General features: G+C 33.5%; 1 protein-coding gene across 1 annotated transcript in view; it reads left to right on the plus strand.

Moving 5' to 3' along the window:
- The window catches only part of LOC129809413 (twitchin-like), a gene marked incomplete at its 5' end in the record, with an annotated part of 41,696 nt that extends 26,709 nt beyond the window's left edge, over positions 1-14,987 (plus strand). Inside the window, 7 exons of the mRNA XM_055859221.1 lie at positions 1,638-1,965; positions 2,465-2,521; positions 3,015-3,115; positions 13,431-13,560; positions 13,647-13,949; positions 14,031-14,396; positions 14,464-14,987. Coding sequence (XP_055715196.1) covers positions 1,638-1,965; positions 2,465-2,521; positions 3,015-3,115; positions 13,431-13,560; positions 13,647-13,949; positions 14,031-14,396; positions 14,464-14,717 — 1,539 coding nt within the window. The remainder of the gene's footprint in view (positions 1-1,637; positions 1,966-2,464; positions 2,522-3,014; positions 3,116-13,430; positions 13,561-13,646; positions 13,950-14,030; positions 14,397-14,463) is intronic.
- Between the last annotated feature and the right edge of the window lie 5,001 nt (positions 14,988-19,988).

Genomic DNA, 19,988 nt, shown 5'->3' on the forward strand with positions numbered 1-19,988 from the left:
TGGAAAGCAATTGTCAGGGAGGATTTTCAAATACAGAGAGTCTCTCAGGTCTCTCAAATCTGGATCTTTCAAATTCGAACGATGTTTGGATTCAAAATATTAATTGTGTAGTTATGTTAAAAAGAATCGTGTTCTGGATGAATGAAAATTATATTTATGTGCTTCTTCCTGAATGTGTACATACATTATGATCGTATAAAATTAAAAGGAAGTATAAATATTACCACTAAGATTTGTGAGAAAGTACGAGAATTTGATTCAAAGTACAATTTAATCTCGCATAAATTTCGTTAGTTTTGAAAAATCGTTAGAATTTGGGAGGTGAGAAATGTCAAAAAATACCCCCAAGCGTTCGAATTTGAGAGACTCTACTGTAGAAGAAGTTGATTCAATTGTTTTATGACCATTCCTTTTCTACTTTAACCGGTAGAGTAGAACTTTAAGTTTCTTGAATTTTTTTTTATGTCCAAAAGATCGGAGATCGGTGTCAGCTTTGTTAAGTCTCAGGGCAACCCTGTCCAAATCCTTGCAATATTTTTGTTCCGTGAGTCTCTTTTTCAGCATCTGCAGGAATAATTGATTTTACCAGACTTTTGGAAGGCTGATTCTCTGCCTTCTTGTACACCATTGTGATGCCCTTCTTGTCCCCTTAAAGCATAACCAGAGTCTTATGGCAAACCACAAGAATACGATTTTGACAAGAATCTTACCAAATTGCATAAAAATAAGGAAAGGAAATGAGGTTCAAGCTACTGGTTTGAAATTGAAACCGAATATGTGTCAAAATAAAATACAGTAGAGTCCCGCTAGAGGCCATCGCTCTATAGTCCACAATTTATCGACCATTGATTTCAAAAGACTGATTTTAAGTTAGGTTATGTTTTTTAGTACACGAGTTGCAATGTTATAATTATTTTAATATTTTTGGCAAACTTTATTGAGTAGTTGTGATAATTGTGATCCATGATGAAGAGAGCGAGGACAAGTACCACAATCGCAAAGAAAGTGGAAGCCGTCGAGCAATTTCAATACTAAAAGTCGTTGATAATCTTAAAATATGACATGAACTATAGTGCGACCGAAGTGTCAAATCTGGAACCAAATATGGAGTAGAGTGAGACTCTACTGTAGTTCTGATCATATGGCGCTTTGCCAAATGACGTTCCCTAAAAAAAAATGGGACATTTGACGTTTATTCGATTTGCAACGTCTCTTGCTGGCCTTTGGACCACAACAACGAGTCTAGACATCTGAAACCTTTGTAGAGTCTACAGTCAATTGGAAGCAATCACGGTGTACAGGGAGATAGATTTATTATACGGCTGGCCAAGAGCCTTAGATCATCAAAAAATATTACTTAAATTTGGAGAAAAATGCGTCGCAAAATAATTAACGACACGACGTTTGCGACACGTCGTAGCGACGTGTCGCAAAGACGTGTCGTGTCGCCGTGCCAACACTGATAATTATATGACAATCATGTGAAAATCTTTTAGGAAAACTAAAAGAAATTCACAGTAGTCGAAGGCATGAACGCTCGAAGGAAGAGTACTTTCCCCTATCCGTTTTGTGACTTTTTGCCCCAGTCTCATCTTTTGAATATTGACTGATCTTTTTGTTGATGTGTTGTTGGTTAGATTCGCCGCCGGGAGCCGCTGTCGGTGCAGATGTGGCAGGAAGAGAGTGAGTCCGCTCCCAGTTTCACATTCCTCCTGCGTCCACGTGTGATGCAGGCCCGTGACACGTGTAAGCTGTTGTGCTGCCTCTCGGGTAAACCAGTGCCATCTGTCAGATGGTTCAAGGATAAGAGGGAACTCAGCAAATATGAATACAGCATGACACAAGCAGATGGCGTGGTAACCATTGAAATTGTTGACTGCAAACCAGAAGATTCCGGACGCTACCGTTGTGTTGCCACCAATTGTCATGGCCAGGATGAGACCGAATGTGTTGTTATTGTCGAAGGTGAGTAACCACAAATTATCCACAAAAAAAATGGCTGAATCCTGGCGAAATGGGGGCCAATAGCAAACAAAACAAACGAAAAAAAAAGAAGAAGGCACATTGGAACTTTTTACACGACTTAAGACAGAACGTATTTAAAAAATAAATAAATAAAATCTCTTTACGAACAATTATTGAGAAATAAGTTTAGAAAAAAAGTTCCAATTGACTTCTTAAAAATAAAATTACTAAATTTGAAATAAATTAAATTTTTTTTTTAAATTTAAAAAGAAAAAAAAATAACCAAAAAAAAGAAGAAAAATTGGGTTAGATTGTCCTAATTGGAATTGTTTTTTTTTTTTTTAATTGGTGTTGTTGTTTTTTTGCCAAAAAGAAAACCAAGAAAAAAAATTAAAATTGAGAATAAATTTGGAAAAAAAGTGCCTCTATGACGTCACGTGCAAAACACTGTTTGATTTCTAAAATGTAGGCAAACAAATATTTATTTGACTTTTGATAGGCGAGGGCGGAACACCAGAGCAAGCCCAGCTTGCCCACAATCTCCTCTACTCTGGAGGTAATAACCTTGCACAGAAAAACAAAAAAAAAAACAAATGAAATTAATAAAAAAAAGAGAAAAAATGAAAAAAACAAAACTGCACGACTCAAGGTTTTTTTTAAGTCAACACCTTTTTTTGTAGTTTTTTTCTTATTTTTATTTTTTTAATTTTTTGTTATTCCTATGAAGACCAAAATCATAGAATTTAAAGGAAAACAAAAAAACTGTCTTGAAGCATGCTTCTCTAACCTCAAAATACAGCATAGAATTGTTTACTAACGTCACTAAAAGTAGTTTGCTATTTTTAGTTCTTTATTTTTATTAAACTTGTTTTTTTTTTAATCTAAATTTTGTTTTTGTTTTTTGATAATTGAAAGTAGATGATTTAGATCATTTGAATAATTTATTTGACAAATATCGAAGGTGATTTTATAATGAAAAAAAACTAACGTTCTTCTGTTTTTCTTTCTTTTTTTTCTTTCTTTTCTTGTTGATTGGCATTTTCGTTCAGATCGACGATACATCGAGCAACACATGAAACCAGCGCCACCCCCAATTGTTAATGTTCGTCGCACAAATACAGCCCAAAATAGCGTTAATTCAACTCCAAAGGTTAGTTGGAAATTTATTTGATTTTAACCTTTTTTGATATTGGGTGTGATTCCTTGTATCCTCCGATTTTCTCAAAGTGCTCAGATCGAGCTGGAATTCACATCCTTGATGCCGGCAATACCGGGTCTGGCCGGTCATCCGTGGTATGCAATATATCTGGTTTGGTACCACGATTTCTGTGCTATTAGTTTTTTGAAAAACCGGTTCTAAATCGGTTAAAAAGCACGTTTTGTCAAGGGGGAGATATTTGGGTGAAAATGTGTACACCACTACCGGGCACTTCCACGATTTGTGTGCAAGAAGCCTTCGCACTTCCAAAACTTCGCAATACTCTCGAAAATGTGGCAATTCATGCAGCATTTCGTGCACTTCATGCACTTCTCACACTTAGAAATCAGAATCTTATGAACAATCTAATTAAGAAAACTTTTTAAAAAATCTAAAGAAATTAGTTTTAACACATATTTTTAAATTTTATCTTAAATTTTGATTTTCTAGCGCCAGGGTATCAACATATTTTGAATTTTCCCTTGTTCGCAAAAAAATAATTCATTTTCCATTTTTATTGTCAACATAAATAAAAAGGTGCACTGATAGTGAAATTAGAATCAAGAAGTATTAATTTTTTAATGAACACAGTTTTGTAAATCATTTTAATCAAACATAATTTCTCATATTCTCACAAATTCTCATAAGAAATTAAGAAATCATAAGAAGTGATTTCTTAAATTTTCTTCTATTTCTGGCTAATGGCCTCTACACACTAGAAAAATTTATGTCCATATTGAAGTGAATTCCATACGCTTGAGCAGGAAAAACTCTTCAATATGAACATAAATTTCTGTAGTGTGTAGACGCCATAAGACTGTGATACAGTGGTTTAATAAATGAGGCAATTAATAACTATAACTGGAAGAGAAAATAGGTTCTGTAGAGTAAATACGAACCAACATAATGTATTTAGTTAAAAATCATTGCTATAATGCAGCGAATAATTTTCAAAAATACATTTCATTTCGGGATTCCGATACGCGGGATAGCCTTTCTATCCGAGGAACACTGACGATTGCTGGTACCTTATCAGGAGAAAAATGACCACATTTATAAAGTTCCCATAATCCTGGAAGTGAAAGAATGTGGCACCCATGTAACGAGCTTTTAAACACATCCAAGCTTTTCTAAATATCGTAATACGATATAATTATTGTTTTTCACAATATTATTGTTAATATAATTATTGTCAACATTTTACCAATTTCTTAAATTGTTCTTACACCTTTCCGAAATTGTCTAATATAAAATATTACAAACGCAACTTTTCGTTCTTCATTTGGTAAAAGTCCTTAAAATAATAAATGCGGCTTTTTTGAAAAATACTTTTAGTATTAAAGACAATCAATACAATAAAACCTTTCCAGTATATGCAAAAAGGTGAACAAAAATGGTAGAGGTGATCAATGGGACACCCATTAACGAAATTCGCGAAAAGTCCCATGAATTTATGCAATCACCCTGATACATTTAGTATATTTACGATAAATTAGAAAAAAATTATATCAAATTTATCCAAAGTCAACTACAATAGCTATGAATTTGAAGATCCTGTAAAAATTAAAGAAAATTATTATTTAACTGAGTATTTGCTCGGAAAAATTACAACACAATCAAGCTATAATAAATTTAAGCTTATTTGCTCCATTTGCTCCATTTATTGTCATAAAGGTGTCTACACATTGGGAGCAATTTTCGTCAAAAATTGCGTTTTTGACAGAAATTTGACGTGTCCCCCTACAACGCTGCAGGGAATTTCCTTCAAAAAGCTATTTTTGACAAAAATTTCTCCCAATGTGTAGAGGCCATAAGTGAACTTAAAAATTTCAACAAACATTTTCAGTTTGCCGCCCGAATTAAAGATCTTACTTAAAAGTAACGTAGTCTAAGAAATACGTAATTAAGACATAAAAAACTTTATATTTGAGCACTTCCACTTCCAAAGAATTCCAAGTACTTCATTTTCACCTGTACACCACTTCCGACCCTAATATCTCCCCCTTGCATTTTGTAGTTTATCTCGAAATCTAAGTATACGATCTTGAAAATTTTATGTTTCTGTTGTAGACCAGAAACTTTTGACTAATTAAAAAAAGAATCGGGATATTGATCGACTACAGTAGACTCTTCGATATCCGGCACTTCGATATCCGGGTGACAGCTGCCAAACACTGGCGGTTGATATATTCAAAATTATTTTCACTAAACATGAAGTTTGTCCAGAGTGAATTAAAGTATTATTAACATTGTATCGAAGTTTTTAATACATAATTGTGATAAAAAATGAAACATAAGCACACCACAGGATGTTTACATTCACACTTCACCTCCCTATAAGGTGAATCACTAAAATCAGCGACGTCACAGTGAGACTATCTATGTCATCAAAATGGCTACTCGGGTTTGGCGGGATCCGAAATTTCGGATGGCGCCAAATAAAAATTCAGAGTAAGGTTGCTATAGCTTATGCGTGGTGTGATTCTCCCTTCATTTTTGATTTGTATACAAACTGGGTACAAATTTATGGATAAAAAATGAAAGATATTCGCATCACACATACTCTAGTCTAAAATTAAACACATTTAATGATTTTCTTTAAGTTTCGCGAGAAAAAAAATTCTGAAGAAAGTCAAGGGGGTCGTTAGGAAAATAGGATTTCGTGATTTGGGTGAACGCGTACGTGAAGACGAGGGAAAAATTACCTTGAACTTTAAAAGAGTCAAAAGTCGAAGTTAAATAAAAGAAGACAATTTAACCCTCTAACGGGCACAAAAACCACATTTACAGCAACAATAAAGGTTTTATTTATTTAAAGGTGCTATAGTGTCCTCGGTAATAGTCTTATAAACATCTCTTGAAAGTTTGAACTCATTCTGACTCTTCGTTTTGTTGCTATTCCCAGTTTTGTGTGACAGGTCAGAGAAAAAGCAACAAAAAATATTTGTGCAAAAAAACTCATTTCCAATTTCCATAAAAATACCGATTTAAAGTTATCTGACTAAAATAAATTTATTTTTTTACTGAAAGATATGCCATTCTACTTTGTATATTTTATTTAAAAAATTTGAAAAAACTAAAAATGTGAATTTTAGAAGCAAAAAGAGTTTCAAAAAAATTTTATATTTTCTCACCTAGCGCCTAAACTCTAAGAGATAATGAAGAATGGATGGTTTTTTCGACCTTATTGGATCATAATTATCCTAGAAAATATTGCTTTAGAACTTTTTTTCGCATATTAAAGAAAACACCGTTAGAGGGTTAAAGATATGAACGACTTTATTTCTTTCTTTACACGCATGAAATCCAACCCGTGGGAGCTCTACTTCTATGATTCTTATTATTAACCCTCTAACGGTGTTTTCTTTAATATACAAAAAAGTAGTTAAATAATTTTGTCTAGTGTAATTAATGGTCCACTGAACTCAAAAATACCATCCATTCTTCATTATCTCTTTCCGTTTGAGCGCCAGGTGAGAAAAGGTAAAGACCGCCTGGAGGCGGTCATATCCATTTAAGGCATAAAAAGACTGAAATATTTTGATTGAAAAATAGTGAACAAATAGTAAAATAAATTAATTTTAAACGTTTTTTATGGATGAATGTTGTATGATTATCTAAAAAATGATAATTTTTAGAAAAAAAACGTTTATAATTTTTATAATTAGACATTAATGAAGCTCAAGGTGTTTCAATAAGACTGATTTTTACCGAATAGGTCACAGATCAGCTATGAAAACGTTATCTTCTTGTATAATTTGAAGGTCCTTTGAAATACATTGCTTATCTTCTGGTTTTATTTCACGATCTGGAGCATTAAAGGACGAATAAGGGAACTCATCATCACTGTTGAATTCTGCTTCTTTATCAATTTCGCTTAATTCGCAGAAATCGACCATTTTACTTATTCTAAACAGTCTTCGTGTGATCTCAATTGTTTTCCATGATTAATATCTTGCAAAATAATAATATATTTTACCAGAACAACCAAAACAAATAAATAAAAAAAATCGGTAATTTTTGAAAATTTTACCCTTGAACCGATAAGACCGCCCCCAGGCGCTCTTCCTTTTTTTCTTCTAAAACTCTTACTACTAGTTTTTTCACACTTATCAATTGAAATATACAAACTAGAAGAACATATCTTTCAGAAAATAAGATTTTTACTACAGTTAGATTGCTTTAAAACAATCTTTTTTGCACTTGTTTTTTTTCTGACCTGTCACACAAAACTGAAGATTGTAAGCAAACGAAAGGTCAAAATGAGTTCAGCTTCAGAAAATAAGTTTGAGGAAACTGTATATATTTCAACTTCAAATAAATAATATTATGGCAGTAAATGTGATTTATAGAATGACCGCCTGGAGGCGGTCTTACCCGTTAGAGGGTTAAAAAATAGCACGTTCCTACTAACATGTCACAAGTGTGCAATGTCTGCTGTACTGATGAATTCCAAACACTCAATGGCAGCAATTCCTTTGACCTAGGTCTGAAGCATGTAGAAGGCATCGAAGATCGATGCCTGTGTCCTCCTGTAGTATTTGCGTAATGCAACAATACCAAAATCTTCACACTGAACAGGCAGCAGGAATCCCATGAAATTTATCATTTTACACTGATCCGTCATACAGGAAAGTCTTTTCTGTTGCAACATTCGAAGCAAATCCTCTAATTACCTGTAAATTTCTTCCGAAGTGTCTCAAAACAATCCTGGGTGCAATCATTTTGTGACCAAACGACACATTTACAGCAAAAATAATCCAGCACTTTTACAATACAGAAAGGTATCAGAGTCGCACCGTAGTATAAGTTGCTTAAAAAATGTTGTTTTTGTTGAGAATTGTGTTTTATGAAGGTAATTTTATGAAATCAGAAATATTCCGTACTATTAACAAATTGACAATTGATCAAATCGGTCGATTACAATAGCTGTGAAAAAAAGAGAATCACAGTAATTATTCGGAATTGTCAAATGATATTTTTTCATTCTTCTTCTTATTCTTCGGAATGTGTTTCGGAAGAAATTTGACCCATAACCAAAAAAATCCATTTACCGAGTAAACAGACGGAATTTCCACGGGAATTCCCACGAGCAAATGGTAAATTTGCTATACAAGCGCCCTCTGCAAAAGTGCACGAAACTGCCCGAATGTCTTGAAATATTTTGAATTTCAAATTGAAATTTTCCGTTGGAGGGTGAAATATTCAATTTTCTAAAATGGAAAAAAGCTATCTCGCTCGAGATAGCTTTTTGCTTCCGGAGAATTCCGAAAATTTAATTTGGAGTGTTTTTAAGCAAATAATATATGAAAAAACATGTAAAATCTCCTGTAGTGATCAAAACATTGATTTTAAAAGCAAATTTGAAATCGAATAATAATACTAATATAATAATTTTGAATGGATTAGTGTTTCTGGATTAAATTAAATATTCATCAATAACATTTCAGAAGAGGTTTAAATGATTGGAAAGGCAGATTCAAAATTTATCTTTTTCAATAAATCCCATTATTAAAAAATGTAAAGAATATAATAATGTAGATAAGGAAATACAAAGAATAGTAAGAACTATCGAAGTTCACTGATGAAAATTATAGCCAGAAACCATATAAACTGCCTTTTCGGACATAAAATATTACTTCAATATTTTTTATTGTTTACTTTTTTTTGGAAATAAAATTTTAAAATATTTTACAGTCTTCTTGTTTTTTAAAACAATTTGTATTCAATTATTATACAATTAACTAATTTTTGTAAACATCTCTGTTCCGAATGAATTGACTGCTTGGCCACCCAGGGATATTTTATACATTTTCTTCCAACACTTTATAAAATTTTAAATTATCAGCACTACAATTAAACGAAAATTAATCAATAGGTCCTATCAGCAAAGATATCCAAAGCCTGTCGTTGATTTATCCACTTTAATTGGGGGTTTTTGACAAGATATTTACGCTATAACAACGTTTCTAATCATTTCTCGAGAAATTTTAAAAGATTTTCCATGAAATGTATTAATAGGTAATATTACTAATGTCCTTGTGGTATAATAAAGCCACTTTAATAAAATAAAGTACGTAAAATATCTTCTAAATACACATTCCGTTATTTATATTCGGAAAAAACAAAATTTGAAATTCAAATCTTCGGAGCATTTTTGTGTTGCGCTTGAAGTCCGCCAGAGGCGCATAGAGCGGATGGTAAAAATTTGACAGTTCAATATGGGAATTTCCATCCGGAATTCCCATCCGGAATGGAAAATCTCATGGGAATTCCCGTGGGAATTCCGTCTGTTTACACGGTTAGTGATTCACCTTATAGGGAGGTGAAGTGTGAATGTAAACACCTTGAGCACACCATGAAGAAAATTCTCTTTTTCTTTGTCAGACAGAAAATAAATTCACACTGCACAAAATAAAAAAAACCGTTGATCATTCAAAAAACCTAAATGTCATTTTGTCCCCCAGTCAGCCGGATATCGAAGAGTCTACTGTAGTTCTCGAGATATTGTAGTTTTAAGAAAATTTACTAAAACAGTAGACTCTAGCTTATTCGTGAGAGCAGGACCAAAACGTCACATGGATTTTTTTGCGGAGTTTTCCAAAACGCGAATTTTTCGCGGATTTCTACGAGTCGCGCATTTTTTGCGGATTATCACGAGTCGCGAATTTTTCGCGGATTATCACGAGGCTCCAATTTTTTCGCGAATTTTTCCGAGTCGCGAATTTTTCGCGGATTTTTACGAGTTGCGATTTTTTCGTGGATTATCACGAGGCTCGAATTTTTGAGAACCTTTTCACAGATTTTCACGGGGCGAGAATTTTTCGTGGATTTTTGCGAATCTCGAATTCTCCGCGGAATTTTTGCGAGTCGCGAATTTTTTAACGGATTTTCGCTTGGTGCGTATTTTCTCAACTTGAGAACTTTCTACCGGATTTTCGCGAGACAGGAATTTTTCGCGGATTTTCACGGGGCTCGAATTTTTGCAGCTTGCGAGCTTTTTCTCGGATTTTCGCGAGACGCGAATTTTCATGGGGCTCAAATTGTTTAACAGATTTTCTCGAGACGCGAATTTTTCGTGGATTTTCATGGGGTTCAAATTGTCGCTGCCTGCAAATTTTTTCGCAGTTCTTCGCGAGACGCGTTTTTTTCGCGCATTTTCGAGGACCACGAATTTTTCTCGGATTGTCACGGGGCTCAAATCTTTTTGTAGATTTTCGCGGACCATGAAGCTTTTCGCGGATTTTCGTGGATCGAGGAATTCTTCATGCAGTTCAAGCCTTTATGGCCCAAACAGACAGGCAATCGAACGACTGCCCTTCCAACGACGGCGTTCGAGCGACACACACACACATTTGCATCAATATCACTTCAAAAAATCTAGTTTATTCTTGTTTTTACCCGAGTAACTAATTTTTCTTTAAGTCACAACACTTTTTGGAATAGCAAGAACACTTTTGGCTCACTTTCTGAATATTTATTTCACGAAAAATAAAAATTCTCACTGCTTTTCCTTCAAAATGACATTTCCCAACTGGAAAATTCCAATGGAAGGCAGTGGTGAATTCACATTTACAATAATTGGATATGCTTTCGTGTGTGTAGTTGTAAGTTCCTTGTCGAATAAGAGACTGGATTCACTTATACTTCTGTGATTCTCATGAATGACGATGCATTATTATTTTGCAATTTTTGGTTTCCTTGATACTCAAGGGTAATTCATAGATTTCACAGTCATTCTTAGTATAGTATAGACCAATAACTTTTGTTTCACAATCGTTTGAGTAAATAGTTGTAAGTGTTTTTTTTTAAATGAAATAAATCGAGAATAAATATGTAAATAAATTATATTATTGTATGTTATTGAAAGACATTACACATCTACGTAAGCCATAGACAATCCACGAATTAAGAACGTACAAAACTTTACGAATTAAAATTTAAATTGTTTGACCACTTTTCACCCTATTTAGATCCATAACCCTACAACTTGTTTTGTCCCCTAATTTAAAATATTTGTTTTGAGGACAAAAATTTTTACAAAATTTAAAAACAAAAAAAATAACAAGGAAAATGTACCAAAAAAGCAAGTGTACTCTGGACCGCCATATTTTCTCTCGTATTACGATTTTAGAACAAAATTTGAATTTTTTTAGTAATTAAATTTTGAAAGATGTATTGGATGTATTGCGTTGGTTTATATTTAATCTATAGGAATAGTGTTCATGTGTGCAAATGACACCTGTTTTTAAATTAATTTCTGTAAATAGTCGAAACTCAAATTTACAGAAATAATTAGATAGATCACTAATTTTCCAATTGGCACACACAAAAATATCAAATGATGTTTTCGGTTAGGTTGAAAAAAATTTATCATTATAGTTTATTTATTAATATTTTTTAAGGTTTAAATATTTATTTAAATTATTTAAATAATATTTAAAATCATAATTTTATCTTTACTTTTATTTCAATTTCTGATTTATCTCTATTATATAATAAAAATTTGAACCAGAGAACATCAAATGCTGAATCACATTAATATATTGCAATTAATTAGAAAAACGAAACTAGGGTAAGTGTGCCAAATTTCGGCATAGTTGCATATAAGCACCGAAGTCCTAAGTTTGAAATGCAATATTTTTAATTCATATTGATATTTTTTGTTACTTCCTTTTCGGGAGGATTGTGTGGAACCTTCAAGACTAGTTTATCATTTTTGTTTTCTTTAAATCATTTCCTAAAATATTGAAAAATTAATAAAAATATGGACATTGCTTTGGGTAGTATTTCGGCCACCTTTTTTCTGACCACATTTTGTGACGCAACAGATAGAAAATTTCAAAACGTCAAACGGAACGAGTTTAATATTTAATTTAATACGTTTATATGACTCAAGTCCTGAGATCTTCCGTGTAATTTGTCCTAAACACCTAAAGAGTAGCATCTCAAATTTACGTGAAGATTCCCGTAGCAATTTGCCCTTCCTGAACCCTTCCAAGGCCTTTTTCACATCATCTTTTTCATAGAAGCGATGGTTTTTTTCTTTGGACATTGTAGAATTCAGAAATTGAAAAAGAAAATATAAAATGAATAAGAAATTTAGGAAAGCAAAAGATGTTACCGGAATAGGCAACACTACCTCACCGGAGTGACGCTTTCAAAATATCTACTTTTTTACGCGAAATGCAGGATCCAGCTGGGAAATTTTACCCGAAATTTAAAGATTGATTCACTATTAACATAAACAGAAACAATCTTTAATGAAAACTAATCAATTTTCATGAAAAACACCGAAGGAAAACCTTCTGCACTTCACCACAAATCACAAGACTGCTAGAAACACAATCGATCTGTCACATTTTTTGTAAGACTCTTTCCACACTGAGTTATTACAACGCAATTTAAATTCAAATTGTACCTAAAATTTAACTGTCTTTGTGATAATACATCCTAAAATGAATAAATATTTGAAAGCAAAATGAATTCATTGACTATTCGAAGATTACATACATAATTTTAATTAATTTATTTGCATGGCCGAAATTACACTCAAAGTGGCCGAAATTAGAAGCTGGCCGAAATTTGGCACACTTACCCTACAATTTCTGAATTTTCTGCACTTGGAAATAATTTGAAATTCGAATATTTTATTTCCCATGGGTTTAAATGCAATTAATGTATTAATAAGTTATTATCAAAAATAATCAATTTATCAAATTATTTGGCGCCAGAAAAATATTGGAATTCCATGTAAAATTCCTGGAAATACGCTAGAAACCCGCCAAATATACTGGAAGTTTACTGGAAATGCGCTAAAACTATTGGAATTTGATTGGAAAGGCGCCAAATTGAATGGAAATTGCCTGGAAATAAGAGTGGTGAAATGTTGTGAAATTCACCATACTTTCGAAAGAAACTGTCCGGAACGATTCCTTCGTAGGTTTGTGTGTGTGTGAGCCTTCGAAAGCCGACGGCCGTACGAATAATACGAGCAAGAACGAGATAAAACATCGTCTTTGGAACGCCTATCGTTCCTTTGTCAGTTTGTTTGAACCATTCAAGAGACTCTAAAAGAATGTAAATTATGAAGCCTCCATCTTTTATAGTTTCCGAGAAAATCGACTTTAAAGATTTAAGGATTCTTGCTACAATCCAAATTTTCAATGAAGGAATCGCACCTGTATAACCTGATCTAGGCTTATCACTGGCTTTTTAAATTAAATCCAAAAAAATTATATTTTCCTTTGGACTTCTTTTTTTGCAGACTGCTCAACCACAAACTTGCATTTCAACTAATTCAGTCGATGAGAAAAAACCAACAAAGAAATATGGATCAAAACTCGATGCTCCTGGAAGTCCATCGAGATCCAGAAGTGCAACAAAGGAACTGATATGTAAGTTATTGCAATTTGATATATAGGAGCGCTTTTCTCTTATTCGGTAACAATAATGTGAATAAAATGATTGTTTTTTTTTGCAGTACCACCAGATGATTCACTGATGTGTAAACCAGTATTTACGGCTGAACTCAAGGATTTGGCCATTCGCGATGGTGAATCCCTAACACTGACGTGCAGTGTTCGTGGTGATCCTGATCCACAGATTGTGTGGTCAAAGAATGGCAAGAGTCTGTCATCGTCGGAAATTTTGGATCTTAAGTACAAAAATGGCACTGCAACACTCACAATTAATGAGATATTCCCAGAGGATGAAGGTGTCTACGTCTGTACGGCTACCAATTCAATCGGTTCCGTCGATACAACATGCAAACTCACTGTGATTCGTAAGTTTTTTTTTGTTTTCTTTTAAAAACCGCTCGTTGGACCTATTTCTAATAAAAAATTACAAATTGTTCTTGTTACAGCAATGGACAATGGTATTGCCAGTCGTGCGGTATCCAGTGATAAACCACCACGAATTGTTAGTCATCTGGAATCGAGATTTGTCAAGGATGGTGATGCTGTAACACTTGCCTGCAGAATAATTGGAGCTGAACAATTTGATGTGGTATGGTTGCACAACAACAAAGAGATAAAACCATCGAAGGACTTTCACTATACACGAGAAGCAAATATTTACAAATTGGAAATAGCTGAAATTTTCCCAGAAGACTGTGGTACCTATACCTGTGAAGCCTTCAATGATGCCGGTGAAAGTTTCAGTTCTTGCACGATAAATGTCATTGTGACAGGAGAGGAAGTTAAATCGCCAACTTTTGAAACTTTCCCAGGTGACAAAAACCATTTAATCACACTTTTTTTTAACTTCAATTTAACACTATTGATATTGTATTGCAGGATCCCTGACTGTCCAGGATGGTGAACCGGCAAAATTCTCCTGTTCATTCGCAGAAGCTCCATTGCAGCTAAACTGGCTGAAGGATGGAAAATCTGTCAATGTTGACAGCACAAATTACAACTTCACCAAAGATGCCAATCGTTTCACTTTCGAAATTAGCAAATGCACACACCTCGACGTTGGCCAGTATCAAGCGAAAGCCGTTGGCAAGAAGGGCGAAACATTCGCCTCATTCTCGCTCAATGTATTTTAAATTTAAAAGAGAAGAACAAGAAAAAAAAAACAGAAAGAAGATAAAATATTAAAGAGAAAAGCGTCCTTTTGCGTCCTCGTCTTGTTAAATTCTGAGAGAGAGAGAGAGAGAGAGACAGAGATAATGATGAAGTAAATTTGCTCCTGATTCCAGCTGCTAATGCTCCTGAGCAGCTGGACCTCCATTTTGTTTTCTTTTTTCATTATTTACACACACAATTTTGTCAAAAAGAAAGAAATGTTGATCAATAAAACACGATATTTGAATGTAGACTTCCATGTTGTTTCTTATTTCGTCAATTATTATTTACTTACTGCAAAGACCTGGACTTGGGACTAGAGATGTGCGCCGAGATAATTTCGGCGGCACGGCTAGTATTTAAAAATTGTCGGCGGCTGGATGCGCGCCGGCGCGCCAGCTAAAGCAATTGGCTGCGGCTCAGAACTTTTTCCTAGGCGCGCGAGACTTTTTTCCTTAATATTTTTCGATTACAATCCACATAAATTATCGATTTTCCTCAATTTTTTTTCTTGCTAGAATTACTAATCATGGAAATCTATTTTAAAAAAATAGTAACAACAAAACAGATAGAAAACAATCTGTCAAATTTAGGCACAACTTTTGATGATTTTACAAAAAGACAAATTCAAATAAAAATATTAACAAAAATTTTTGAAATCCGTACATGTAAAAATTAAAATAATTTTATCTGGAATTATAAACTTAAATTCAATATCCAATAGAAAAATTGTTTATCTACAAACAAAAATATTTCTCGATGAAAATTTGATAACAGTTGAAATATTTGGTAAGAAATGTTGAATTCGATGCGCTTGATTAAAACATTATTTAAAAAAAAATGTTTAAAATCTTAACCCTTTAACGACGGGACACTTTTCACGAACCGAAAATCATCAATAAAAATGAAACTGGTGAACGTAATCATAAATATTACATCCATGGGCGTACCTACCTAGAAGCGTCAAAGAAGACAAAAACAAATGAGAAGTAAAAAAATATTTTTGGTCAGCAAAAAATTAAATTTGATAAGTAAAAAATACAAATCTTTCCAAAAATGGATTTAATTTTTCTATCCATAAAGATCGAAACTTTCATGAAAATTCTACTGCTTTTAAAAGTTGTAAATTTAGTCACTTCTCAAACTTGATGTTTTACTGCTCGTTTGTACAGTATCAATACAAAAATGAGCTCATACTAAAGTTATTTTTTTAATGTTTATACGTAATCGTAAAGTAAAAAGTTGTAGGAATCCATAATATATTTGCAGATGTACAGCCATTTGCTATCTAGTAAATATTGCAGCACAAAAGTGAATAATTTTCAAACTACCGCATTGATGAATGATTTTTATTATTTTTTTTTTATAATAAGGTAAAGTATCCTATGTCGACCATTTAAGGATAGATTTTGTGAAAAAATTATGAAAAAAAAAACAGTTATAATTTGTGTTTTTTGATAGGGTTTTTGCCTAAAACTATAGAATAGATCCTTATCTATCTAATTGTTAACTTCATTTAGTCATAATATAATTTTACATTAGGAAAAGTTAAAATGTTTTAAAAATGCGAAAAGTGAAGTGAACCAATTTTTCTTAAAATTAAACAAATCACAAAACTAAAACGTCACTGATTTAACTTTAGCTTGTTTAATACATCATGAATAGCACTTAAAATTTAGTTAATCAATAAAATAAATAGAGAAACTCACTTTTATGAATTCTTTCAGAAGTATAGAACAACATTCAAGTGAAAAAAGCTTCACTTGCTATGATTCGTCGACCGGACGAATTGAGGAACAATTTATTTGAAATGCACTTTCAATTTTAATACATAAAATTAATCTTCAACTTAGTCATGGAAGTAAAATTTTTGCACAAGTAACAATTTGAATTCTCCAGTAATCTGTAAGGGTAATAATTGAAATAATTCCTTAAGAAAAAAGTCAAGAATATCAAAAAGTATGCCATAATTTGATGAAAAATTGCGAATTTTTTTTAATAAATACTTTAACGCTCCGTATTTTTATGATTTTTTCAGGGTTTTATGGTCAATTTCTATGATATTTTCACTGATTTGGATTAATTATGAAATAATTGGCCCTATGATGTTAAACCATTCGCTAAATATTATTGTAAATGCAAAGAAATTAAATAAATATTTCCACCGGTCGACTTGAGGAACCCAGGATGGTCTACCCGAGAGGCGATCGACTCCAGGATACTTTACCTTATATCCGATTTTTTTTTTAAGCAAAAGCCTCTTGACAATAGATAGTATAACTAACTAACTATCCTAACTATACATTTTTTTTCATAAGAATGAAAATTGTTTATTATGGTTATTGTCAGAAAAATTACTTAATTGAATTGAAATATAAACAAAATTCGCCGCGGCGCGCTAAAAAAGAACTGGCGACGGCGGCTAGCGGCGCGCATTAAAAATTTTTGGCGGCGGCGGCTAAGCAAAAGTCGCGGCGGCTCGCGCCGAGCGGCTACAATCGGCTTGGCGCACATCTCTACTTGGGACAGCAGCATTTAAAGGAATAGTAAATACAGGGCCGTGGCTAGAGTTGAATTTAAGGTAAGATATTAGTGCACAGTAAAAAAGGGACAGATAATCCTAACCGACTTATGTAGGTGAGATTCTTAACGTGAGCTAACTCGGAGTGCATGCAAATTCGATTTAGAGCTGAAGTTGGGAGACGCCATTCAGTCATCTTGAATCAAATTCGTGAAATTATACAAATTTTGTATTAAAACCAAAATATCAAGGATTTGGATGACCTGACAGAAAAGTGTTATATGGGTGAAATGTAGACCAGAATGTACTCTATAATTTTCCCATAGAACATGATCTCATCGATTACTCAGAAGCCAAGATAAGCGAGGTTTTTTGTTTCTTAACTCGTTTTTTTGAGCAGAGCGCCCCAAGTGTTCATTTGGTGAACTTCAACTATATGAAAGAATTGTTGTATTTTGTGAGACTTTTCATTTACAGTAGAGTTCCTCAAATTTGAACATTTGGGTTGTATAGATGACATTTCTCACTCCTCAAATTTGAACGTCATATTCAAAAAAGTTAACGAGTTTCATTTGAGATTAACTTTAAATTAAATGATATTTAGAGATTTGTTATTTTAATTGACTGCTAATCGTGAAACTTCTCTAAGATTATTAATTTAAATGTATTTGAATGAAATAAACAAAAATTGGATGAGAAAAATAAATTCATATTTCATGTATTTTAACGCCACAAAAATCACAAAGGAATCACATTTTTAGTTTCACATTATCTCGGATTTTTCGAATCCGCTGGATTGTATCAAAGCTTTCTTCATTTTCTTGTGCCAGATACTTTAGTATTATGGTCATGGCCCTGAATGCATCATCGTGAGATATTTATCCCTGATTTCCGATCTGCAAAACATCATCTTGCTTATCATATTGCCCAACATCTTGTTCATCATCTTGCTGGTGGACATATCATCCCGGATAATTTGTACAACGTCATCATCACAAATTTCCATTCCGTCATCGCGTACCCAAAATATGATATCAGACATACTAATTATTTTATCAGCTGGCTGAAGTCTGTTTGCAAAATCGTACAGATGCAAGAAATCTTCAGATTGCAGGTCATTTTCCTCAGTCAGTTGAAATGTGTTTTCAAAAATACCTTTTCAACTTCTCGAAATTGTATGGGATGATACGAGATCCCATGCATGCGCTATCCATTCGATTGCTTTCAGAATGGTAACATTCTTGACAGCTTCTGCTACCTCTGCGTTGTTCTCTAAGTGACTCAGGATATTTTGCAAGAACGTCCTCTTATAGATTTTTTTTCATGATCTCCAGAACATTCTGATCCATTGGCTGGATCGTGGATGTTATGTTCGGCGATAAATAAAGCACTCTAATCCCTCCGGAAACAAGTTCCTCTGCTCTTGGATGAACCGGAGCGTTGTCAAGGATGAGTAGGGCTTTTTCAGGTAGATTATTTTTTCTCAAGTATTCACGCACTTGTGGTACGAAATCCTGAAAAAAACCATTCCTCGAAAAGTGTTTTGGTCATCCATGCACTATTTTGTGATCCGTATTTTACTGGAAGATCGGACATATTTAAGTGCTTAAAAGCACGGGACTTTCTGGATTTCCCAATTACGAACAGGGGGAGTTTATGCCCCCCTGATGCATTTGCACAAGCCAATACTGTTATTCTTTCTTTATTGACTTTGAATCCGGGCGCACTTTTTCGGGATTTTTCAATAAGAGCTGTTTTTGGTAATTGGCGGAACATTAATCCTGTCTTATCCGCATTATATATCTGCTCATAGGTGAGTTCTTCATCTGATATAATTTGCTGCAGATTTTCGAGAAAATCTGGCAGCAAATCTTCATTGGATGAGAGAGATTCCCCACTTACAGTCAATTGCCTTATCCCATATTTTTCCTTCCACGCATCTAACCATCTGTTACTGGCAGCGAAATTCTCAGGTCCATCCTTAAGTTCTTCGAAGTATTTCTTTGCCTTTTCTTGGAGAATGGGACCACTAAGAGGGATTCCTACGAAATTATATACAACTGAAACGTACATTCATAGCCACTCAGTATTTCTATTTTACCTTTGTTTCTCATGAAAAAATACCACGTATACAAGGCCTGAGATGTCTGAGAATAGAGCTCAGAGTGCAATGTTTTCAGTTTAGCACTACTTTCATCATCTGCATGTTGCATCAACTTTTCCTTTTGGCTTTTCCAGAACAGTATCGTTGATTTCCCAATATTGAACCTTGTTGCAATTGATTCTAGGGATTCTCCATTCTCTAGAAGCTCAAGAGCACGTATTTTCTCAAAAACCTTCGTTGTCACGTGTTTTCTTTTCATTTTATACGCTAATAAATTAAGAATCAACAAATAATGGTCTTTATTCACCCATAAAGTTTGAAGAAATCTTTTTACTTCTTTTCACATAACCTCAAATTTTACACTTTGAACTCAACCGTCGTTCAAATTTGAGGAGTTCAAATTTGAGGAACTCGACTGTAAAACCCTGTTTTAAGTGTCTTGGTGGAGTAGAGGCAGTCAAATTGGAATCTGAGTGATTTCAAAGCCTTATTATGGGAAAAATCAATTTTTTCACACTTAAACGACAAAATCGGACAGATTGTATTATTTGATCGAAAAATGATGTATGGACGAAATATAGAGACAAATGTTCTCTACAATTATGTCGAAGTAATCATCAAAACCGG

The sequence above is a fragment of the Phlebotomus papatasi genome, unplaced genomic scaffold (assembly GCF_024763615.1).
Source record: "Phlebotomus papatasi isolate M1 unplaced genomic scaffold, Ppap_2.1 HiC_scaffold_97, whole genome shotgun sequence".
NCBI lineage: Eukaryota > Metazoa > Arthropoda > Insecta > Diptera > Psychodidae > Phlebotomus > Phlebotomus papatasi.